Source organism: Branchiostoma lanceolatum, chromosome 2 (genome assembly GCF_035083965.1).
Source record: "Branchiostoma lanceolatum isolate klBraLanc5 chromosome 2, klBraLanc5.hap2, whole genome shotgun sequence".
Lineage (NCBI taxonomy): Eukaryota > Metazoa > Chordata > Leptocardii > Amphioxiformes > Branchiostomatidae > Branchiostoma > Branchiostoma lanceolatum.
In genome coordinates, this window is record NC_089723.1 from 36,183,122 (window position 1) to 36,208,770 (window position 25,649).

General features: G+C 40.9%; 3 protein-coding genes across 3 annotated transcripts; all 3 read right to left on the reverse strand.

Annotated features, from left to right (window-relative positions):
* Positions 1–1,517: 1,517 nt before the first annotated feature.
* Positions 1,518–3,556, reverse strand: LOC136428884 (lysozyme c-1-like). Its single transcript, XM_066418703.1, has 4 exons — positions 3,357–3,556; positions 2,709–2,864; positions 2,192–2,267; positions 1,518–1,714 (listed from the first exon to the last, which is right to left on the reverse strand). Exons 1-4 carry the CDS (start codon positions 3,481–3,483, stop codon positions 1,654–1,656), a joined length of 420 nt encoding a protein of 139 aa, XP_066274800.1. The 5' UTR covers positions 3,484–3,556; the 3' UTR covers positions 1,518–1,653.
* Positions 3,557–4,875: 1,319 nt separating this feature from the next.
* LOC136428885 (lysozyme c-1-like) lies at positions 4,876–6,989 on the reverse strand. The gene is made up of 4 exons (XM_066418704.1): positions 6,786–6,989; positions 6,021–6,176; positions 5,635–5,710; positions 4,876–5,079 (listed from the first exon to the last, which is right to left on the reverse strand). Exons 1-4 carry the CDS (start codon positions 6,910–6,912, stop codon positions 5,019–5,021), a joined length of 420 nt encoding a protein of 139 aa, XP_066274801.1. The 5' UTR covers positions 6,913–6,989; the 3' UTR covers positions 4,876–5,018.
* A 4,472-nt stretch (positions 6,990–11,461) lies between these two features.
* Positions 11,462–25,466, reverse strand: LOC136428887 (uncharacterized). The gene is made up of 6 exons (XM_066418705.1): positions 25,281–25,466; positions 21,544–22,971; positions 15,721–15,949; positions 14,774–14,947; positions 14,130–14,265; positions 11,462–13,658 (listed from the first exon to the last, which is right to left on the reverse strand). Exons 2-6 carry the CDS (start codon positions 22,765–22,767, stop codon positions 13,277–13,279), a joined length of 2,145 nt encoding a protein of 714 aa, XP_066274802.1. The 5' UTR covers positions 22,768–22,971; positions 25,281–25,466; the 3' UTR covers positions 11,462–13,276.
* Positions 25,467–25,649: the final 183 nt, after the last annotated feature.

Here is a 25,649-nt window from a genome sequence, read left to right on the forward strand (position 1 = left end):
TCTGATGGAATCTTGTTGAATGTACTTAAAGCTTGTTGAAGCTAACCTACCTGGCACTCAAAACGTACACATGTATCGAATGTCTGGAATGTTTGTTTTACAAGATAATCTAGATTATCACGTCCTCCATTTCACTACCAATCATAATACATCAGCCCACCGGACACCGGTTCAGTGACCGATTAGGCTGCATAGGGCGGCTGCTAACGTTCCCGCAGTGCTGACGTACTCGCTAGAGCAAACAGTGGCTAGAGCAAACGCTAGAGTGTTTTCACGTGACTTCATAGGTATACAAACTATATGCAGCTAATGTGTGATTTTCAGCTATTTACTATGTGCAGCTATGTGCTTTTCAGCCAGTCAGATCTCAAGCATTTTCCGACATTTAGATATGTTCTCACTCTCTGAGATTATACCTCTATTAGGTGTGTTTAGCTCACAGAAGATAATACCAGAAAAAGATATACAACTTTCTTGCCAATAGATATACAAATGAACGAAAATGAATCAATTCTTTACGATTGAACACCAGCATAGCTTGCAAACTGAGAAGGTAAATATTTATTTTCAAAATGTGGAATAGAAAATGGTTGGGATATGGTAAAGGTCGATTATATAATCCTCCTGTGACGTACAATGTAAACATGGCATGCAATGCGTTGGATAATGGATTCTTCTTTGACGTTTCAAAGTCCCCTAGGGTCCCCGGCGATAACAGCCAGAACTGCACTAAGGGTGCGTCAATTATTGCATATATTTCATTTGTCAGATGCTACTACAGCCGTACAAATCTAAATAACATTTCTTAAGCGTTGGGAACTTGTTCAGCACGTTCTATCAAAACCACCCGCCATATGTCTGACAGTTTAAAGGGTATAAGACACCAAAATACAACATTTTCTTATTATCTGAAATAGGAATAGTATCATTGAAGGAATATAAACGTTTAAAACAAATACACACCCTGCTGATGTTATCTAACATTGAACCATCGGAAAACATACTTCAATGGATCCAGCTCTTTATTCTTATCTGATCTTCTCACGAGATGATTACATTAATCAGTGACTAATGCCTGCTCATGACGTCAACATGAACACGACAGCCGGTTCGGAACCTTACACAACGGCTTGCAAAAACATGATATAATGAGCAAACAGTGCTTAATCATCGTGATAACATTTAATTAAAGGACATAACAATATCTATTTCGTTTCTTGTAAAAATAACGTTCTTTCCGAGCCGTTGTGCAAAGTTCCAATTCGGCTGGCATGTTCATTGTGACGTCATGAGCAGGCAAGTCACTGGTTAATGTAATTACCTGGTGGGAAGAATCAAAAGCTGGAGGTATGAAGTTTTCATGGTTCGATGTTCAATGACATAAGAAGTTTGAATACGTTGTGAAAATTTCTATGTTGTTGAACAATAGTATTATGTTTTATGTAATTTCCGGAAATTCTTCATGTTGATGTCATTGGTGTCTTATGCCTTTAACAATTCAATTGACACACAAGAAATATTTGAATGATGTTTTATTCATGAGAATCCTATCCAGTGCCGAAACACAATCAGAAGAAATTGAAGTGGCGTCTGGATGAGATGACGCAATGTCTTGATGACAACGACTGTGCTCATCAATGGTGACGTCACTCTCTACCAGCAGCCGCTGACGTAGCTCGACGTGCTACCCTGGCAGTTGTTTTGCCAGCCATACCTGTTGTGAAGAGTTACAATTTGTTAATGTCTTTGTAATTGCCTGTTTTGCAAGCGATGATGCTCTTCTCTAACATACATTTATGTCTTTTACCTCAACGTTTCTTCCGGGATTCCATTGCAGAATATACAATCGTACAGAACGAGGGTTGTTTTTCCCTGATCTACTGCCTTACTATTTTTAAGAAGCTGAATTCGAAATTATAGATGAGTCTGTTTTCAATACATACTTCTAAAGTTTATGTAGTGATGTTTCGCTTGCATAATGATGCAAGGGTTACTACGACGATTAAACTTTTTGATTCAAATTGGCACTGGCAAGAATATCAAAGGCAGATAAAAAACAGTACACATTAGAATAGTACACTAAAGCCACGGTGTTGCTAAGTATATTAAGCAAACAACAAACAAAATGAAAGATGATAAGGATAAAATGGAGCCACCAATCATTACTGCTACAACATTAACATTCACTGACCAGGCAGAGAAGCCGTGGCGATTGTAGATCAGCTGGGCACATCTGACGTCATCAGCGATGTTGTTGTCACGGAGGTCTAGGTTTGAGCGGAGGCAACGTTATTATCAACCGCAATCAGGGAATATTGCTCACAAATGTGAAATCATTTAATATGTATATAGGTCTATTAGGACTTTAAATGATGTATCTTTGTTATATATCTTGTTTGACCCTTACCTCTTCCCTCATGACCTCAATGAGAAACGGCCTGTAGGCCGACTTGAGCTTCCCATGAATAAACAAAGGTTCAAACAATCTAGCAGGTCGTGGTTTCGACAGCATTATGTACACATGACATTGCATTCACATAAAATCACATTTTACGCCAATATTTACATATATTTCACATCTATATGCACTCGATGATAACTTGAATACCATGTAAACAAAGGGGGAAAAAATACACCCAAGCAGCCTGCACCACTTTCTCTATAGCTAACAATGCCTTGCATTGACGGTTATATTTTCCAATACTCACTGGAGCAGGAGACGCCACAGTCGTTGTGCGGTCCACCGTTGTCGCACCAGTAGTGATCGTTGATCTGGAACAGCCCGTGATCGTAGGATCCGTCCCAGTTGGGGCCGCCCCTTGCGCCAGTCCTGAAGGAACTCTCGTGCTGCACCAGGCAGATCCCTATGGGAACATCACGTTCTGTTTGTCATCACTTGTCCTTTGCTGAATTGTCTATGCAACTACGTATTGAACTTCAATCCCAACAATAGAAGTACAAATGAGCTGCAATAAGTTGCCAAAGAGCAAAAGAGGAGCTCGAGTATAAGTTATGAGCAGAAAAAGAGAGGAGAGAGTTACTCTTCTTACAAGAAACTCATACTTCGCGAAGGCTGCGGCCAAGGTCTGCAAAAGCTGCAAAGACTGAGGTTACACTGAGCTTCCACATACTGTCGTTCTGAGGAATCTAGTGTGGGCTATTCTCCGGAATATCATATTAACGGTGGAACGAGCAAGGAAGGATTCCTCATAAATGTTTGAGTAAAAGGGTACTAACTTATCTAAGGACCTCCGAAGAGTTGACACCGTGACCAGATGGACAGATGGCCCTGATGCACAGGCGGTCACTATTACAGGTTTGGCTGTTCTGTATGAACAGTAAGGCTGAGTACTTACATTCTCCGGCCTGAGATCGTGAAGTCAGACCACGGGACACCAGTTCATTGGCCAGTTCACAGCGCTCGTAGGTCTTGGCGTGCGCCGTGCACACCAGCCCCATCAACAGGACAACAGCCAGGAACATCTTGGACTCCTCTGCAGCTTGTACTGAACACAGTGTCGCTGAGCTAGTCTTCGGTGGATGAGCTGTACTGATGACTGCGCCATATATTTATACACACCAGCGACCTTCACTTGACGGTGGCCGGATCTTTGTATGATTCTATTATTGTGCAAAACCAACGGAAACTACGAAGGCAAATATGGTTGGTAAACCAAAGTTGACCTCAAGGTCCTGTTATTCTCAGCTCTGAGAATTCATCTACGGATATAATTTTCACTGTTCTCCAAGTTTGACCATCTTCCTGCCAGACAGTAGAAGCCAGAATGATGTTATCTTTGGTTATAAGAAAATTTGCCTTGTGAAGCTGATTATTCTAGGCCAAGTTTACATTTGTTGACATATAGTTTTCAAAATAGCTTTCCAAAGAAACTGGAAATTTTCTATGATAATCGTACACCTGCATGGACGTACATAGACCTGCACACGAGCGTTAGAAGATTTTGTTACTAGTATTTGCAGCTTCTTGTAGCTGCTTGTGGTTTTTAGCATTGTTTACCCGGTAAACCACCTCTTGGCGTAAAGTGTAGCAGGTTGTTTTACGTGATCATGGAATGGCTCTCCAAACACGGGACCTTCATTTAACGTCCTATACTAGGGACGTCCCTAACCGAAGCTTATGTAGTCATTTTCACCTGAGTGAAGTGAGGAAATTAATGTTAAGTGCTTAGCCCAACGGCACAACATCGACGGGGCATGTCTGTTCATAGGCTCTCAGCCCAACACCTTGAGTATTCTTAACAAGGCTTTGGGCCAGTCAATCGCCAAAAATGTATCCAGGCACTTTAAGAGAGGTTAAGTCGAACCACTGAGTCAACTTTTAACAGCGTCACGAGCCGATTCACTTCCCAAGCTAAGATAAGACATTCATCTTTAATTAAATAAAAATGTGTGTTCAGGGTGAGATAAGCAGCAGCCGCTCCGGAAAGATCACTTTGGCTCACCTTCTATGTCTTTCTTATTTACAGTTGCTAGTATTCGCGTGGCTGGTGGCATTTTTTGAGGATATCTAGTTAAGGTTTGAAAGAAGCAGCTAAAGTCTTGAACCTGAGTCATACATCTGATTTTCTGTTTTCAGTGTGTTTTTATCTCTGTGATTAGTAGTCCACTGTTTTCTGCTGCTGCAGTAGTAGAAACATCCTGCAGCAGCAATCAGTCTTTCTTCAATCTCTGTGATCGCTGAATGAATTTACACGTTGCGTTATGTATCGCACACATTGCATTTGTCAGAAGCTTGTACAATTGGGCTAATCTGAAGGATACTGCGTTGCGAGAGAAGCCTCTTTAGCATATGTTTTATCAAAAGCACGTCGCCATATGGCTGACTGTATAAAAATTCAACTGACAGGTGATGAATATTTCATCGATGTTTTATTCATTAAACTCCTATCCAGTGCCGAAACAAAATCAGAAGGAATTGCAGTCAGTGGCGTGTGGTGGAGTTGATGCGATGTCTTGATGACAACGACTTATCAACGATGACGTGACTGACTTGTTGTTTAGAAGCAGCCGCTGACGTAGCTGGCGGTGTTACCCTGGCAGTTGTTAAGCCAGCCATACCTGTTAGAGAGTGAAAGAGAAAAATGAAGACCACAGCATGTCCAGGAAAAACGGTACAAAGTTCGGAAACTCTGCTGCAGTACCAAGGTCTGCCACAGGGGGGCCCAAAATAGACCTTGCCCGTCGCGTTCACAGCACCTACCCACACACCAAATATCATCATAATCCATCCAGGAGATCTTTGGTTATTGCTTCGGAAAAAGATACAGACGGACACTCAATTGGACAAAAGAGGGCAAATATTATACTATTATTTTTTTTTAATTTTCATGGCGGTAACTAGCAATCCTTGCTTACAGTATGAACTCCTTTGCCACAGCTACGTATACACTAACAAGCTACAAACAAGCTCTACATGGACACCACTAGCGACCTGTGTGCGAGTAGCCATGAGTCATCCTGCCTGTCTACAACATTGCACCAAAGCCAAATCACTGACTATACAAAACCACCGTGTTACTAAGTTCAGTTATCAAACAACAAACACGACACAATGTATTCAAGGAGGATAGAATGGGGATAAAACAATTGATGACAACAGAAAAGTTCACTGACCAGGCAGAGAAGCCATGACGATTGTAGATCATCTTGGCGCAGCGGACGTCATCAGCGATGTTGTTGTCACGGAGGTCTAGGTTTGAGAAGGGTAGAAATGAGTTACCAACTGCAAATATGCGAAAACTGCCGATGGTGAACTTGCCGATAAAGCTTTGAAAAATGATATGATTCAACAACTGTTATGTTCGGCAACATCATGTACCGGTATATGCACAAAATTGTATTCACCTAAAATCACATTCTCCAATAGCACTAAATACACTTAAATTTCATATCTACATTATGATAACTGGAATGCCATAAAAGAGAAAAACACCAAAACAGCTTTCTACAGATTTGCGATGATAGTTCGCATGGTTAATGTTGTATGATTCCCAACTTACTGGAGCAGGAGACGCCACAGTCGTTGTGTGGTCCACCGTCGTCGCACCAGTAGTAATCGTTGACCTGGAACAGCCCGTGATCGTAGGATCCGTCCCAGTTGGGGCCGCCCTTTGCGCCAGTCCTGAAGGAACTCTCGTGCTGCACCAGGCAGATCCCTATGGGAACATCACTTGTGGTTCGTCATCACTTCATCAATTGTTGAATATTAGAAATAGTGGATTGTTATGTATCTACAAATTGCCATACATTGTACCCGTTACAATTGTCGCGCAATAAAGTTCTTCTTCTTCATCATTTATGTCGCATTGTCTGTGCAGCTTGTGCTACGTAAATTTAAGGTCAATCCCAACGCGGGGGTACATATGAACTACAAATAGCCAAAGGGGAGTAAGTCATGACCAGGAGCTGAAACGAGTGAGTTATATATTGTTCGTAAAATCAACTTATGACCAATACTTGAACAAACTCCTCAGAGGCTGTGGAGAGGTTCGGCTGAGCTTCCACATATTTCGTCGTTCTGGGCCTTTGTATATAGCAAAGGCTGGTGCGATATTAAGATGCATCTAGTGTGTGGGCTATTCTTCAGAAGACGGTAGTATTGCATTGGATGGAACAACAGTGGCAGGATTATGGATGCTTGACTTAATGTGGAAACTAAACTAAGGACCTCGAAAAAGTGGACGCAATGGTCATGGTGTAGAGATGGTAACTATTACAGGTTTGACTGTAAAGCGTTAAAGTTAAGAATGACCATAGGTACTCACAGTCGCCGGCCTGAGATCGTGAAGTCAGACCACGGGACACCAGCTCTCTGGCCAGTTCACAGCGCTCGTAGGTCTTGGCGTGCGCCGTGCACACCAGCCCCATCAACAGGACAACAGCCAGGAACATCTTGGACTCCTCTGCAGCTTGTACTGAACACAGTGTCGCTGAGCTAGTCTTCGGTGGATGAGTTCTAGTGGTGACTACGCCATGTATTCATACATATCAGCGACCTACTTTTGATGAGACCGGATCTTTGCACAGTGTATCTCTATTGCTCTATCACTGTGTAGGACAAACGGAAACTACACAAATGCAAATATATTGTTGGTAAACCAAAGTTTGCAAGTCATCTAATTTTTGCTGTACACCAAGTTTCATCATCTTTGCATTGTATTCATTTGTATTACACGGTATTGTATTGTATTCTACTGTAGATATCAATGTCCCTCAAGCTGCCTTTTTTTTTAGAAATGTGTGTCTGCAATGTTGATGTGTTAATAGAGAATTGAATTGAATCTTCCTGCCAGACACAAAGCGCCAAAGTGATGTGCTCTTTGGTTATAGGACGAAACATTTCTTGTGTCAAGTTGATTTCTCTTCTTTCTTCTTCTTGACATGAAAATTTCATGATGGCTTTCAAAAGAAACTTGATAACGTCTGTCGTACACACTTACATCATCCACACACAACACCTTAGGATATTCTAATCTTTGCAGCTTCTTAAAGCTGGCGAGCGGTTTCAGTTCACCTTGAGTTGTCTTAAACAAGGTCAGCCACGCGCAGAATGTCTGTCCGTTAAGATAGGTCAAAAGGAAGAGCTTGCCATAAGTCACGCGTTTCAGCCTCACCGAGTGCCTCTATTCTCAAGCTAAGATAAGATAAGACATAACTTTACATCTTTAGATATGTGTGCTCAGTGTGGGATCAGCAGCAGCTGCGCCGGAAAGATCACCTTGTCTCATCTTCTAGGCCTGTCATAGTGACATAGACAGATATCAAACGCGTTGGCTGACCTCGAGTTCAATCCACCTCGGAACCGCACGTGATTTTAGGAGGAAAAGGGTGTATGGGCGGATCCCTAGAGCCCTATGTGAGCTACGTCACCATACGTGGACAATAGTAATACAGTAGTCAAAACTATCCAAAAAACCCAATCATGGGACGATAAAACTACTCTATACGTACAGGTGGTCACTATAGACAAGATGATTCTTAATGCTTGTGTCAATGGGGGACACCAGAAAGGGGTCATATTGACCAGGTAGTCCTTATGGAGTGGCCGAGAGGGTGACAAGATCTACATGCACTGCATGTTATACAGCCACATTAGCATGAATGTACGTGTGGGGCTACCGCATAATAATAACTTGACATTCATGAAATAATACTTACAAATTTCAAGATGCATTTTATCAGTAATAATTTTATTTGCAAGTTCTTGACCTAGGGCTAATTGTAACAGGAAGCAATGCGTGGCAAGGGTATACTGTACAGATAGTGCGAGTTAACAATGTTGACTAGTAGAACACATGGCTATTCTAAAAACTGCTACGGAATAAAATCTACGCTTTTTGGGTTTGACTTCTTTTTTGGAAGCAGTGGAAGACGAAGTGTCCCACTTTTTTTCTAATGAGTGGGTTTCGGGAGGTTAACAAGGTTCTAGTTTTATTTTCGTCAGTAAACGTTTGGAAATGGTGGTAAGTTTTGGAGGCTTCTTTAAAAAGCACTTTTCTTTCCCTATCATTGAAGGGGCAGTTTGAGATAAAATGTATTTCGTTTTCCACCACTTTCGACATACAGTAGTTACAAAATTAGATATGCGTCATCAGAATTAGTCTTTGTGTAATGTTTTAAGTACATGTGTCCGGTTTGCTTTTTCCTCTGGTAGGGGGGTTCTCACGCTCAAACTAGGTATTTGTTCATTTACTATTATTCACAAGTTTCTTGTCTTGTCAAACATTCTATATTCTACAATGTACATGTAACTTTGAGAATATAAGTTGTGTACTACTCGAATCCTTCGTCACTTCGTCTTTGTCCATTCATTTGTATCATTTGATGTTTCTTTCAATTATCAAAACAAATTGGTCCTTAATGCTGGTTGTCTAAGGCGAGCACGCGAGTTAAACACCTGCCAACTATATTCTATATTTCGCTCTCCCAAACTTAGCATCAAGACAGAGTAATGTGAGAAATGTGCATATGTCAGTTGGCGTATTTCATGAGTCAGGATGATGATATACTAAGTCAACATCGCACTACCGCCATAGGTGACTATGGTCACAAGTATTCGCACCTTCCAAATGGCGTGATATTTTCCAAGGTCGACTCTGCGATAACAAAAATACATAGTCTGCGTATGGTTCGATCTGCATTCAGCAAACACGCTGATTTTGTCACAGCTATGTTTTCCCAGTGAATATCACTGGCGCATGGACATTCAGATGATTTCAGCAGCGAAACTTAAGATTTAGATTTGCCAAAGAAAAAAAATCCACATGACTTTATCATGTATTCATATATGCAATGTCGCCACTTTGTCCACCCACCCCCTTTCATACGTTTGTTTGTTAGTGTGTTCGTTTTGAACATAATCTCCAGTTATTTTTACCAGTTTATCGTCCCTTTGTCACTGTGATCAGCAAGACATAAACTATTGTAAGCTTTTATGTAGATGTAAAACAGGTTTGACAGCATGTTATACGGCTGTATTATCGCATAAGCGTACTTTTGCGCATTGTACGTACGTGTGGGACTACCGCACATGTACAACAATAACCTGGCCTCCATGAAATAGCATTTACAAAGATCGTACAAAGAAAGCATCTGATCAGTAATGCGTCATTAGAATTATTAACCCATACAGACTGTCCAAGGCTAGCACGCGACTTTAAGACTTAGCAACTACATTCTATATTTTGCTCTCCCAAACTTAGCATCTGATGTGGGAAATGTGCATATGTCAGTTGACGTATTTTATGAGTCAGGATAATGACATAAGAAGGTCAACAGCGCAGTGCGGCAGGTGACTATGGTCACAAGTATTCGACCCTTCCAAATGGCATGATATTTTTCAAGGTCGACTCTGTGATAACAAAAATACATAGTCTGTATATACAAAAATACAAAGTATTGGAAAGAATGCTATGTTGGTATTTTGGCCAACGCTTTCTTTGCTGCAACGTGGGAGATAATAAGTGCAAATTTTGCCATGAGTTCTGTAAACGCTGTGAGCGTTTGTCAGAACTACACTGTATAGATAGACACGTCACGTGGTTTATAGTGTCCTATCGTTTGCCATAATAGTACGTCAGCGCGGCGGGAACGTCAGCAGCTGCCCCATCAGATAACGGGACCGTGGACCGTTGGAGTGGTCTGTTATGACTAGTGAAAAATGATAATCTTGCTTTAATACCGTACACATTCCTGATATCGATACATGCCTACGTTTTGTGCACCAGGTATGCCAGCTTAATACAACAAGCTTTGAAATCAGATTCAACAAGCTTCAATCAGATTCAACAAGCTTCAGACAGATTTAACAAGCTTAAATCATACTCTGCGCTTATTGGGAAACGAAACACATAAACTATATGTATTGAATGCTTTCATTTATTTGTTAGTTAACTTTTGTGTATATAAGTATATAACTGTATAAATTATATTCCTTTCTTGTCTGATGGCGCTGCCATCTTATCTGTATTTGTTATTTATGTTGTTTAATAATAATAAAAAGCATACTCAATTGGGCACCACGTAGACCAGCTTCAACCAGATTCAAGAAGCTTCGATCAGATTCAACAACATTCAACAAACTTCAACATGCTCTAGTCCGTTGTGCCAGGACGACGACCGCCCTGTTGAAGACTTGGTTGCATGCAAATCGCCCACGAGACAGTCGAAATAACTAATTATATATGTATGAAGAGCATACTTTAAGCAACAAACTACCCTACAAAGCTACATCAATTATTCCTAAGAAGGGTGATGGATCGGGCTTTTTTTTTGGCAAGTGGATCAGAGCACAGCTAAATATTCCTTATCAAATTCCTACAACAAGGAAGATCTCAGATCGAAAATCCTTGCAAGTAAGTATCGTGATGTCAAGAAATTGGCCGAGAATAATCAACTTGAAAAAGAAATGTTTTATCATGTAACTTAGGACACATTGTGAGACGTAGTGTACAGTGATGACTTGGAAATTTACAGCGCTAAGAAGTTGAACAAGACTTCGAGGTCAGCTTTGGTTTACCAAACAAATTTGCCTTTATAGTTTCGATCCGTTTATTCTCCACACTAATAAAGATCCACAAAGTGCCGGTCGCCGTCAAATGAAGGTCGCTGATGTATCTATACATAATGCTGGGCAAAACCCGGTTGGGGTGTCGCGCCCAGGGTGTATATATATATTATTTACATATATCTAACGTCCCCCGGATAGGACGTTAAATGAAAGTCCCGTGTTTGAGGAGAGCCACACCACGAGCACGTATAAGAACCCACCGCACTTATCCAAAAGAGTGGGGGTCCTTCTCGGTGTGACTGTGGTTCAAAACCTACAGTCCTATGGCCGTGTTCAGTATAAGCAGAGCACATTTTTTTTCAGTTCTCGAGTATTTATTTTTCAAAATTATAGACAGCAAAATGAAATAAAACCAAACATTTAAGAGAACTGTTTCTTTGAAATAAGATATTTTATTATAGATTTCCCCTACTATCATAAAGCTTGGAAATTGTACAAGACATTGTCATTCATAAAAAGACTCTATCAAAAACACTCTACACTTCGTTCGCACAGCGAACAACTTGTACCAAATGCTTTATACATACTATCTACAGTCCTTACATACATCTCTGGCGCTCAGTCTACTTTAGCTGGGAATATCCACATCCATTGGCAAACAAAATGCTGTATAAAAATAGATTAAAAAACTTTCAATCTTTTCCAGAACAGCTATTCTGTCCTCCTCCTTTATACCACCTTACTTGTTGTCCATTCTTTGTCCATGATGTTTGCTTTTATCAAAATCATTCCTTTAAGCAGCTGAGTTTATATTTTCCCAGTACAAAAGAGTAGGATAGTCAATGAACTACATGTAAAAACTAATTCATATGAAATCGAGCAATTTGCAAAAGTTAATTTTAAGATCAAGCAACCTTTTATCAATAAATTACAGATTTAAATACAAAAAAATGCTTGTATCAGAGAAAACTAGCCCCTATTTTAGTCCAATATCACACTGTGTGGCACTACTTAAACAATTATCAAATAGCAAAATCACCCAGCTGTTAAAAGTAGCAAAATGTAATTTTGCCATTCTATTGTCACATCTAGTATCAATCCATGGCACCCATAAGATAGCAAGCAGTTGGCTATTTCAACGAAAATAGAGTTTCTGACTAATATCAATTTAGTTATTGCCTGTCTTCTACAGTCGAACCTACCCAAAAAGACTCAAAGGACCACTCAAGGGACCAATAAAATCTGGTCTATGTGGACAGGTGGTCACTGTAGACATGATTCTAGATACTTGTGTGAATGGGAAAAATCATCTAGCAGACCACCAAAAAAGTGGTCACGTTAGCCAGGTGGTCCTCATCTATACATTGTACTTAGTCACTCGTAATGGTTTGACTGTATTTAGAAATCACCATTTGAAAGCCTGAAACAACTCCATAAGTTGCAAATGTTGTGAAATTGTGGGAAGGGCAAGAACTGCAGCATTACAGCACAGTACACAACTAACAGGTCCGGACCTGAACCTCTGTAAAGGTACCTGATGTTATATTTAGGCAGACCTCCATAGTAAATATGGATTTGTTTGCAATACATTGTAGTGCCTAGTATCTCCTTCAAAATTCTATACATTTAACAAAATAACAGTAAAGCATGGCTCATTGTTATGTGTGACCAAATGTCCTTCAAAGCAATAAAAGAAAAATGGCAACTCTATCAGACAATATGGTCTTATCTCTTGTCTTGCTCCTTGTCTATTCTGTGGTTAATATCATTGTTGTTTCTAAAACAGTACATCCCTAACTTTCTTCTTCCTATTGACTAAAATGGCCACAATATCTCAGTCATACACGAGCATTTAAGTTTCCCATCTATGCAAATGAGAGCACACTTAAACATCTATAACAATGGGAAACTTCCCTCCATGATTGGTTTACGTCTGTTCTCCAAGCAGAGGTTTTGGGCGAGAGGGCTTAGGACCTTCCCATAGAGGGAGAGAAACATTACAAATCGCGGTCACTCTTAGCCCAGTCTTGACCGTAACCTCTGCTTGGAGAATAGCTACAGAATTCACACTGCAGAACTCTTTCCTTCACCAGTCAATCAGACTGTAGAATCCGGTACACAATGATGGGCGCCTGTCATGTTAGGGAAGACTGGTGTGTCTGTAAGTTTGGTATCTTAATAAAGAATTAAAGATTTTTATGTCTGCAACATGAACACCGAACACTAAGAGCAGCAGTAGCATATTGCTCATGTCTTGGCTGGCTGAAGATGCTTCTTGACTCTTTCCAACACCTGGTAAAAGTTCTGCTTGAAGAGCTTGTCCGTACTCAGGTCCACCGAGCTCAACTTAGCAAGGATCTTCCTCACAGCAGTAGGGGCTCCCTCTGGCGGCCAGGGCAGGAAGCGCAGCATTAGTGGAATGATGGGTTTGTACAGTGTTTCTGCCAACGTGAGGTCCTTGCTGCAGTTGTCTGATTGGATGTACTTGGGGGTGATGCAGCAGATGACCACGGAACAGGCGCGCATGTTCCGTTGGATCTGGCTGGTGATTGGTTCGCCGGACGTCTCTGGGCGGGACATCAGGGCGGCGTTGCGACTGCTCATGCTGCTGTGACCTCGCGTCACCGGGCTGTGGACAAAAAGAAAATAATGTAGAACTTACTCATCAATCAATCAACCAATCAATCAACCAACAAGGCAATAAATCAATCAATTTATCAATCAACCAAACAACGGTAGGCATTAAGTGCTGATGCATGGTGACTGCACCCATCTCTCTCCAAAATGTTCTATTTCAGAACACTGCACAGGATAATTTTGACTTTTTCCGTCAACCCACACACAAAATCATGATCATTTATAACACATGAGGTGCCATTTTAAAAGAAATAAAAACGCTTTCCAGTGATATATACATAGATACAGTAATACAATGTACTTGACTGATCAGATTTAACTTTCCAAACTTTTTGTGTATTTCATCTGGACATGGTGGAACATGGTAATGTATCATGGACTTACATGTACCCTGTCCCATGGGTCAACATATGATGATGATCATGTATTTTACATGTACCTACAGCTAGAAGCAACCACACACCTGATATCAGCCCAGCAGGTGACCCCACTAGACTCCAGCATGTTGCGAATGTCGTCCACCCGGGCCTGCGTGTCCCACTGGTAGCTGATGAACACCTTGGGTTCCAGGTACTCTGTCAGAGGCCACATGATCTGACCTGCAGGTCAAAGATGCAGGTTAAAGGTTACAGCAGCTGCAACAATTCTTATGTACATGTACATAAAAATCTGATAGCACAAAAAAGCACATAGTTATAACAGAATTCTGGTTGCAACAATTCTGTAGTACAGTAGTATGCATTGACTGTAAACGATCAGGAAATTGCGGGGGAAAAATTTCAAGATTTGTATGAAAAGCAGCAGTAGCTAGAACACTGTGTTGATAATCACAAGTTGTACATGTATACTGTCTTGCTGCAATATAACAGCTACAACACAATAGGTGAGAAAATTACACCTTAGTATACATGAAGCTCAACAGTTTGTGGTTTTCACACCGAGTGACCTCTCCACTGCAAATTCAATTGACACCACAAATGTGCTTTTCCAAAGTATTACTAACTGTACTAACAGCACTACGGAATGTTTTCATCTGCAAATTTAAAACACTGCAAAAACGTCCTTTCCCTACCTACCGGGAAACAAGTTTACAGTGTCATGGCTTACCTGATTGTGGAGCGGCCAGGACTTGTAGTGGCTTGAGTCCCTCGGCCATGCGGTTCAGGTACGCCTGCTCCAGAACGATTCCCGAGACCTTTCTGAGCGGGCGCACCTGGTGTTCTAGGACGTCCATGCTGTCTGCGTACATCTTTGTCTCAAAGTCGATGGCTGGGTTCTCACCTGAACAGGTGTGTTGGAAGGAAATGGGAACATCTTGATATGTATAATAAGGACTGTTGGAAATTGAAATAAGACTCAGGTTTCTGTGGCCAATTAAAAATTCTTTTCTTCATTCAGATCATGAATTGTCACTTATTGGACTGGAATGGAATGTAACAAAGTCTCAAAGTTCTGAGAGAAATTCATCTAATATGGTTTGACCTTTAATGAAGACCAATATTCCACATTTTCGCCACACTAAACACACTGGTCACAACTAAACATGTTCAAAGTCAAAAACTTAAGGCACATTTAGCAAACATTGAATACATTCGCGTTTTAGTTGAAGTAAAAATAAAGGAACAGAATATGTTAAAACGCAATTGAAGGTTTGTCTAGCTGTATCAGAAATATGAATTTGCCTCTGAACAGTTCTTAAATGGATAAAATAGGGTTCAGGTTTGTACAAGTTCAATATTATTATTATCATAATAGTCATTTTAGTTTACAGGTTTCAGCTTGACACTGTCTCAGGAGCAAGGAAGAAGTAGTGGACCTGGTACTCTGGATTCCCAAGCATGGGAAAAGGATGCCAGGAAGACCAGCAGCAACCTTTATAGACACACTCAAAAAAGACACTGGACTTGAAGTGGATATATATATAGTATGCTTCAGGCGATGAAGGACCGAAAGACTTGGGCTGGCATCTCGACTCGTGACTGGAAGGTCTCGACATAAGCAAGTAAGTAAGTTCAGCTTGAGTCTTGAATTTCGAAATGAAATCTGGGACTTACCTAGAATGGCCTTCATGGCAGGTCTGAGCTTGCACCACATGTTTTTGAACAGAGCCGTGACGATTGTCCTGTTCAGCCACTCTGCAAAGACGACCTCGTTGAACACGAAAGGGGACGTGGCGGCCGCTTCTGTCAGGAGTACCAGGATGTTCTTACAGCCGGCGATCCGCGGAGCGTTTATCTGGAGGAACTCTTCCTTGGACTGGCCGAGCTTGTCATGGGTGTCAACCTGTGAACGGTGGATTTTGCAGGATTTCAGATTTCTATTTTTTGATTTTATTAGAATTGCAATAGTGCAGCATTTGGGCAAGACAGTGGACTAGCCCCCTGCTATAGTGATTGCACAACGTTGTGTGGCCCAAGGGCTTCAAAACAGAGATGGGTGTTGCCATAAGCGTACATGGTTTAGGACACCCGGACTTTAACTTTGACTTAAGTTTAAATTGCATTTTGACATAAATATGCAGAGTGCCAAAAAGGAGGTAGCACACGTTGGGGGCCTGACCCACATTGTAATTCAATCAGGGTACAGAGGTGACGTAATTACGTCACAAATCCAACTGTAAGGTGTTTAACTAAAGCTCAGACTCTTTGTGATTTTACATTCTTTGTGGGAACGTCAGCGCTGACATCCCAACACAACACAAATGCCAAGTTGCCATGTAGTTGAACAACCAAACAAGCCGGGAACAATTGTACACGTCAATAGATGGACAACTTAAGCAGTAACAGTGTTTGTACTGCCATGAATGAAGAACCTTCCAAGTATTGACTACTTGGGTACTTCAGGCGTCTATAGAACGTCAGGCCTTTGAATTCTATAGTGGACCTCAGTCTGACTTGCGTCACATGAAAACAGAATGTAATTTTCATAATAGGTCAATCTAATTCAATTGGTTCCATTTTGATTGATTGATTGTTGACAGGATCACTATAGACTTAGATATCAAATCTAACAAACTTGCAACTTGTATTCAGAATCATGTCCCTTTTCGCCTTTTACTAAAACCAGTGACACCTTTTGAAAAGTTTAACTTCATTGAATCGTATATGAAGGACTCCCAACTTTTTGCTCAGTTCCAAGGGAATTCCTTATGTACACATGTAATAAAAACCTTGCAACTGTACACCTGTGCTTAAAAAGAATTCTCTATCCCCACTTTGAAACAACATTCACCCATTTATACACAACGTATCATTTATTTTCTCCCTTGACATTTCTTTGTGGTAGGGTCAAGAGGTGAAACAAATGCCTCTGACTTGACCATGGCGAAAATGAGCGGTCCATAATAGGCATTGAGTCGGAAAACAAAAACGACACAGTATCGGGTCAACAGATACCGCCGCGTCTTGGCGACCGCGACACAAAAACGTTGACGTGACTTTTGGGCCGTCGGTAAAGGTAAATGTTTACGTGTAAATATGACCCAGTAAAAACACCTGTACTAAAACACACTCTTCCCAACACTGTGAACTCTCACATCCATTGGGTCTAAAACTTAAGTAAAAGAAGACGACAGCTAACAGATGGACAACTCCGATTTTCCTCAAAATGATGGCTGCAATATACCATTTGTTGGCAATGTACAATGTTTACCTAACTACACAACTCAATCAAAACAGCATTACATTCTCCTGATCCCCCCTCCAATAGTGACGACTGTTTGTCTGAACGATGATGTGCGATGTTTGCGTGGTGAATCAGTTGCCCAGACTTTCTGAGTGCGCGATAATCTCCAAGTTAGGCTCTTGGCCATGAATGTCGTGTGCGCTTGAAAAGAAAAGTCAGTAATTGCATGGACAGAACTGCTTCAAAAATACTTTTTTTTAAATTTTGGTTCCAAACCCAAGGGAGGAAATGCTATGACCATAAAAAACACATTGCGGAAGTATAAGCGCATCAGGAAAACCTTCCAGTTCCACCAACCACTTTTGCTACATGCAAATTCAGTAGTAAAACCGTTGAAACTCAGACTGAGGACGTAGCATGACGTTTTTCTTTAGAATTCAGTGCATTATGGGGCTTCACCGGGTCACCCCTACATGTACGTACTCTTCTCAATATGTCTGTTGGGTTCTTTTACGTGCCGATGTTTGACGTAAATTCAGTAAAGATACTTGAATTATTTGGATGTCATAAAATGTAATATGTACATCTAACTTAGACAGTACTTATATATAGAATATCATATATATATTCAGGACAACAGTATCAACAGCACAGCTTGAACAAACTGTCTGCAACCTCCCATCTTCCATCCCTAGTGTGTTGTCCATGGTGCATGTTACTTCTACACTGTTGTGTCAACTTTGTAGCTTTTTGAGGCCTACATGCCCGGGCAGCAAGTCAGGTCAGCAGGGGTCTGACTGTTACAGGGACCTCTCTAGATCTGTGCCTGACTCTTAATCTTTTGTAAGAAGTTGTCATCTTGGGTTTACATCTGACTGATGGGCTAAAAGGGATTAGGCTACTTGTAGCACAATGTACTGAGTAAATCAACTGTATCACTTAGTCTGTAAAGAAAAGGCAGGGGCAATTTGACGAAAATTGTATAGAAACTATCCTAGCTCTCAGTTTCTTGATTATAATGGCGAATTTCGACATTCTTGATGAGAATTCACAATCATGAATATGATTTTGGACTACAGAACACTCACATCGGGCTATAGCTTGTGACAGAAAACAGTCCATGTCTTTGTAGTACAGTAATACATATTTTCAGGGGGAGGGTACGATGAGTCCCAAGCCCCGACTGAGACTTTGCAAAGCTCAGGCACAATATCGGATCAGTGCAGATCTTAGGCCTGCCACAAGGTTCAGACCATCTCACATAACGTCATAAGGTTGCCATGTACGCTGTCCCGACCAACGCTAACTCACGTCAATAACAACATCGAGGAAACGTGACACCGCAGACAAACAGGCACACAAAGATGCGGGGGATCAAAACAGGAGGATCCATTGCCCCAGCAGCTGGTCTGAATGAAGGGAGTTAAACTTGTTATGACGCACCATTGTCCCCTGAGGGCTGAGGTAATGTATGTTGAATAGGATGATCAAGTTGCTTTAAGAGGTGTAACAAGATTTAGCGACTGGAGGTCCCTTTTTTTTCTTTCATCCTGTTGAGGAGGTTTAGATGATCAAGTTGCTCAAAAAGCCAAAACAAGATTAAGAGACTTTAAGGTCTTTTTTTCTTTGATTCAGTTGAGAAGGTTTGGATGATCAAGTTGCTCTAAGTCTATTTAGAGCAGCAAGATACTAGCAACAAGATTTGGTGACTCAAATATTTTGTCTCTCATTCTGAATGAGGTTAAGGTGCAAAATCACAACCTTCCAAGCAGAGGTTGTATAGAAAGACTGGGACTTTGTAATTTGCTCAATTGGATGGGCCAACTGTCAGAAAACGGGTCAAATCAGATGGTTAAAATCTTACCATCTAATCTTTGCTTGGAGAGTAAAAAATCAATTCTGTTTCAAAGTGTGTCATTTTCTTTTCATGTTTCTTTGATATGGTTTTCACAAGGACTTCAACTCTATGTCCTTGACTCTGACATGGGCACACAAGAGAGCGTGAGCACCTCTCTTTTGTATGAGCTCTAAAAGCATGGCAAACAAAACAAGGCAAACCAGCAGCCAAACATACACACCCCTCAGGCCTTGATTTTATATCCATACATGACACCAAGGAGAACTTGAAAGTCAGAGAATGTCACGTTTGACAGTCTGAAAGACAGGTGTGTTTGCGTGTAAACTACGCTGTAAAAGGAACAGTGACTTCTTTCTTTGGTAACGACATACTTTAGGTAAACAGCATTCCTTCAGAAAAGTTCAAAGTCTAGGAAATCTCATTGTCTATTGTACAACTTGCTGTAACATTGCCTCATATATATTTGTATGACTTTTAACGAAAGGACTTTTATTTGACAAGCTCTTTGGTTAAGGTCGATGTAAATGTAACAAATAGAAAATGGCACTGGCTCAGCTATTGTTGGACAGCTACTTAACTACATTTCAACACATCCGTTACCTTACCTTAGCCAAATAACATTGATTTTGTTTTCATGTTTTGTCAGAAAAAAATTATTTCCTGCTTTCTAATCATTACCAACCTGGTAATTAGTATAATTTGGAAAAAAGTTCACAACAAAATGGAAAAAAAACTGTTGATGGCAACTAAAGCAAAAATATATACAGTATATAATAACTGCACTTTCTGTGTCACAGCTTTGAAAGTCTTTGATTCAGAGCTGAATAAAAATGATAAAAAACTGTCAAAATCACCAGGTATTTACAATGTGTGTTAAGTAAGATCGATATGCTCTAATTTTTGGTATGATTAGTCTTGCTGCACAGAAAACCAAGGAAAAGATTTTAGGTATTTTTCTGCTCAATAAAAAAGTCACTTGCAACAAAAAAGCCCATCTATGATTGAACATGATTGTGCCCAACTGTAAATGTAGCAGGTTTACAGTAGTCCTCTTAGTTTTACATAGGACATTGGAACAAAAGAATATTTTCAGGCTGCGTATTATATAGACTGTATACAATGTCGTCTGGAAAGGAAAATTCCATCCATTCACACAACTATGGTCAACAAATATCTCCTGATTCTCTCTAACCACCGGAGCAAGAGACACAAACAAAGCAGCCAGCCACCAGGAAACGTTACAAGGTCTCTTGTTGAGGGAAACTGGCTCTCTGTTCAGGCATACGACACGGTTCAGTGCATCTAAAAGGGTCACATTTCAACTGAAGCAGGTTGGACTTGAACTAGGTAAACTTGGGCTTGACTTGTTGCTTCTAAGCATTCTTATAGCCAGGCTATAAGAGGGAGGGCAACATTGTACCAGTAGCAAACTTTTCCTGTCACTAGACTTGGGCTTGAACTACGTAGACTTGGGCTTGACTTGTTGCTTCTAAGCATTCTTATAGCCAGGCTATAAAAGGGAGGGCAACATTGTACCAGTAGCAAACTTTTCCTGTCCCTAACATCCTACAAATGAGTTACATGCACACAGAAAGTTCCAAAGTTTCTCAGTTGAAAAGTTTTTCACAACATGTGCACAGTCACAAACTCCTACCCTGAGTTATTCTTTCTAGTCCATATTTCATTCTCAGTCTCAGAACAAAAATAAATCCCTTTAAAGGGCCTGACAGGATAATTAATGACCTCCCCCCAGAGGGATCAAGGGTTTAATCCCCCTGACACACTCCCCTCGTTAGTAATGCTCGTTAAGTCAAATTGTCACCTAGTTACCACCTCAAACAAACAGTCAGATCCCCTGGAAGATAAACAAAGAGCCATTTTGTCTTGTGGGGGGAAAAGATTGAAAACTCTTAGTGAAAGTCCCTTTAGCCCAAAAGTGTTGGGTAAATTTGCAGGCATGTTAGAGGGGCATGTATCAGTAGGCCCAATATACTTGTAAACATTAAAAATCTTAATATCCAATCTACACTATCTTTAACCAAACAATGCATGTACCATACTACCGAAATGTACCACAAAAATGGACTTTGCCGATTTAAGGATCAGTTGTTGAACAAAAATCTTTGTAAAAGAAGCTATTCATATTCGTACAGATTTGCGTACAGTATAGCTTTTAAATAGGTCAACTTCTAATTTTTGGATGTTAAGGGAGGAAAATGTTTGATTTTTTTTGTACTGTTGCATTGCTTTCATGGGCCAGGGATAATCATTGAGACATCTGAATACATCTCTACATAGTTGGACTTCTATGACATGATTATAAGTTAGTGAAACAACAATATTTTTTTTTTTATTCAAGAAACAAAAAACAAAACATTTAGACAAACAATCTTACTTGAATGTTCTTCTTCAGCAGATCTGCCTTCATGTTCTGCGCTAGTCTGACGTCCGCTGGGTCGTACACCAGGTACACCGTGTCCACCCGCGGCCGCTTCAATCGCACCCGGAGATGCCAACCGTCCCTCATCTTCTGCTCGTTGTCCAGAATCTGCACCATCTCCGAGAGAATCTTCTTCCGTACGATACGACTCTCAATGCTGAGGTACGATACCATGTCCTGTTCCGTGAGCGCCATCAGGAGGAAACCGTCGATCCCGTTCTCCGCGAAGGCTTGGCAGAAAAATTCCCGAACCTTCATACCGGCGAGCCACTCCTGTACGTCGTTGACCGTCCATTGGCAGAGCTTCGTTTTCTTGTACTGACCCGTGAATTCCGTCTCGGCCACCAACGGAGGCAACGCCGGGACCATGGCGGTCGATAGTTTTTCCAAGTAGATGCTCAGGGAGCCGACCACCATGGAGCTTTTTTCAGCGAGGCTACTCTTTGCGATTCTCCCTGACGTTAAGTCTACAATGCCGTCCAGGAAGGGGGCGTACTGAGGCGGTATGTCTGTGGGACTGTACAAAACGAGGAAGAGTTGTGGCGGTTTCGATAACGATATCGTTCTTTCCAGCAGCACCTTGCCTTCAAACAGGGACATGGTGGACTGGAAGTAGCTGTCTGAGAGTATGAGGATTGCAGCGCGGCATTTTTCCACCGCCTCTAGACGCTGCGTGAACCATGTCGGGGCGTCAATGTTCTTCTCATCCTTGTCAAACCAGATGTCTTCTGCTAGATTATTTTCCTTCAGCTGTCGGACGGTTTCCACCACAAACTTCTTCTCCAGATACGCGGCGTCTGGAGAGTAGGAGAAAAAAATGCCTTTCTTTCCGGGCTTGCGTTTCTTGTGTGACGTCGGCGGTGGACCAAGCGTCTTCTCATTCTTTATGGCGCTCTTGGTGCTTTCGTGGAATCCTGAGTCAGTCCCCCCTTGAGGTTCGGCTACTTTGAGTTTCTCAACATCTTCACCGGGCTGGGAGATCTCATTCTCCTGCATGTCTTTTTTCTTGGACTTGATTTCTACGCTGATGAAGGAATCTTCACGAGATACGGGAAGGGCTTCCGCTTCTTCTTTTGTGAGTTGCACGTTTTCGAGTTGTTGTTGTGGTATGTCATGGTTGTGCCAGGCAACAGGATCTGCCGCCGTCTCGTCACCGCTCCCGTGCCCACTTTCCGCCATCCTCGCAAAGGGACCGCAATCTCTCCCGCATTCTGCTGTTGGTTGCTATGACAACATTTTTTGAGCGCAGGAATCAACAGATTTTTATAGAGTTATGTTCCTTTTCTTATTGTTTAGATATGTCGTGAATTGGCTATGTAGTATAATGTTGAAATTACAGGCTTCGTTATTTTGAACTTGGCTTGTTGTTGTTGATATGATATCCTGCAGGAAAACAACAAAGACAGCGACATCAAGGTTAAATAAAGTGATAATGAGGCATCCGTGAATAGTTTCATCAGGTTGGAAAGTCACTTGATAAAAAGATTCTTGACTGTATACAACCAAGTGATTTATAGTAAATGAGGAAGGTGACATGATCAGGTGGTCATCAAAACGTTGGTTGAATTAATCACAAACTGTCTTGGTTGTTTTTTATTTGATGATGAGGTATGTTTGATACTGACTAGATTTTCAGTGACAAAACATGTAGGAAATAACAAAAACAATAAGTAGAAAGGTCTCTATTTCTAAGTGATTTATTGTAAGTGAATTGCCCTGAGGATGGTGACAGATGGTCACCGAAACGTCAGTTGATTAAATCACTTGGTTGTGTACTGTAGTGAGTCTTTTTATTCAGTGACTTACAGTACCAGCCTGATGAAACTATTCACAGAGTAGTTTTACTCAATGATGAGGCATGTTTAATACTGTCCATTGTCAGGGACCAAACAAGTAGGAAGTAACAAGAATAATAGTAGAAAAGTCTCTATTTTTACTTCTTTTGAATAGCTCCCGAGGCAGATAAACACCACAAGAAACATCTTGACATGGGAACCAAACAATACTATTTTTCTAGTATCTTACAAGTGTAAGGATCCAAGGAGCAGCCCAGGTGGTTTTCGTGCAGTATGACATGACAAATCTGTCAAAACAAGCACACATACAGCCCAGCATGGACACAGTAAATGAGCCGTGAAGGCAACACACCTTCTTTGATTCCTTTTGAACAGGTGGGTGGGGAGGGGAAACTTCATTAACAACTCTTAAGCAACTTAAGGGGTTCACATACCTACACGTAACAAAATTATCTGTAAACCATTTGTAACACAATTCCAAGACTATTCCTTGCTAATAGAACAGCTTTAGAAGCATTTTACCAGGCTTACACTCAGTTATTCCACAGAATGATATCATGAAATCAGTTGCCCAGTATGAAAGACAAACAGCTTAGACTAAGTCCTTATTGAAGAGGCACTACATGTACTTGTACAACTGGCCACAGACTGCTTAAACCATTTTAGCTAAACAGCTTAGATAAAAGAGATACATACTATTGGATTTTAAAAGCCTAAGCTGTTACTGACAACAAAGACAATTTTTATGCTTTTACACTGGGACTTGATCTAATTAGAATGCAGGGGAAGTAGCCATGAATAGAAAACACAAAAGTATGATATTGAGTTAAGACTTGAAATGAAATGTAACTAAAGGCTATGCGACAGAAAAAAACCCCAGAAAGTTGATGAGACTGGGCTTTTGGCTGAAATTCTATGAGAAGTGGTTGGTAGCCAATAGGTTTGACAGTCCCCATATACAATGCTGTGCAGTCTTTCAAATATTGTAGATAAATGAAGTTTGTTTATTTTTGCAATGTTTTCGAGCTGTTTTACTTTCCCAGTTGAAAAAATGCATTCTGTATCAAAATTAAAGTAATATGGTGGAACCACATATTCACTGATAAAACCGTGAAAATCAAATCACTGCAAACATTTCAAGATTTAGTTAACAATACAGCCAGAAAATGATGACTAACTGCTTGGAGATTCCTACACGTCCTGACTCCTGTTGTGACTTAAGGGTTGGGTGGGCCTGTACACCTGTGTGCATACCGATCATGGCACCGCCAACAAACAAAACAAACTAACTCCGCCATAGCTTCTTTAGAGACAATTAGGGACACCTGGATGGCAAAAGTGACAGTAATTTCCTCTGGGGGTAGTTTAGCAACAAATTGCAGCCATTAAGTAAATCTGTGGGCTCACTGATTTGCAGTGTTTGGACAACTGTTTTCTCTGTGATTTAGAAATCTTCAGTTTGTAGATGCAGCGTCTATAAATTAATTATTAAAGTTACTTACGAAATAAGTTAACAAAACAATGAATAATGCACAGAGAATTAAACATTTAACATCCATGATGCCAACACTTAAGCAGGATTGTGACAAAAAATCTCTAGAATTAAATAAACAACCACCTTAATGTGCATAGTTACAGAATCAGTGAATAATCCAGCAGGTCGGGGTATTGTTGATCGCAGATCTCTTGATCGTACACACTTGGCTATAGTAAAGTTATAAATGGGAATCGAACTAATGACCCCTCATACCTAAATCCGCGCTCTTGAGTCACCAAGCGACCGGTAGCCGGACAAACTTTGTAGCGTAAAAACGTTTCAGTTTTTACTCTGTAATTATGTTTCAGAATCTCTCCACATTTGGCCCTCCCCGCTCAAGCATGTCAAAGTCCGGTTACCTGTGGTTCTATCTCCGGTGTTGTGGCCGGTCACCTGTCGTACTCCGGTTCCTGAGGACTGGAGAGAAGAGGTGCTTCAGCTTGTTGAGTCTTGCGGGGTGTTTTTACATGCCGCCGCCGCACAGCGCCTCGCATGGAAACCAAACAGTAATGGATCAGGATAGCCCCAGGTAAATAGGACCGCACCAACTCAATAGGGGGCGTCCGTAGATATAATTCTACTCTTACATCAAGTGTGCTGTGAACAGATTCTTACAAAATCACCAAAAATAGCATATTTGATGTTGTTGTAATGATATATCAGATTGAATGTGATATTTGTGTGCTACATTGATGTTTTATTTAGCTCACAGGCACGGTGAATTCACT

Excerpts from the sequence above, each read along its gene's own strand:
- LOC136428884 (XM_066418703.1), bottom strand. The coding sequence starts at position 3,483 with ATGTTCCTGGCTGTTGTCCTGTTGATGGGGCTGGTGTGCACGGCGCAC. Across the intron at positions 2,268-2,708 it reads CTGTGGCGTCTCCTGCTCCA|ACCTCCGTGACAACAACATC; the intron begins GTGAGTATTGGA and ends GCTCAAACCTAG. Across the intron at positions 1,715-2,191 it reads CGCCACGGCTTCTCTGCCTG|GTATGGCTGGCAAAACAACT; the intron begins GTCAGTGAATGT and ends TCTTCACAACAG.
- LOC136428885 (XM_066418704.1), bottom strand. The coding sequence starts at position 6,912 with ATGTTCCTGGCTGTTGTCCTGTTGATGGGGCTGGTGTGCACGGCGCAC. Across the intron at positions 6,177-6,785 it reads ACGATCTCAGGCCGGCGACT|GGATCTGCCTGGTGCAGCAC; the intron begins GTGAGTACCTAT and ends ATGTTCCCATAG. Across the intron at positions 5,711-6,020 it reads CTGTGGCGTCTCCTGCTCCA|ACCTCCGTGACAACAACATC; the intron begins GTAAGTTGGGAA and ends TCTCAAACCTAG.
- LOC136428887 (XM_066418705.1), bottom strand. The coding sequence starts at position 22,767 with ATGGCGGAAAGTGGGCACGGGAGCGGTGACGAGACGGCGGCAGATCCT. Across the intron at positions 15,950-21,543 it reads TGCTGAAGAAGAACATTCAA|GTTGACACCCATGACAAGCT; the intron begins GTAAGATTGTTT and ends CACCGTTCACAG. Across the intron at positions 14,948-15,720 it reads TGCCATGAAGGCCATTCTAG|GTGAGAACCCAGCCATCGAC; the intron begins GTAAGTCCCAGA and ends ACACCTGTTCAG.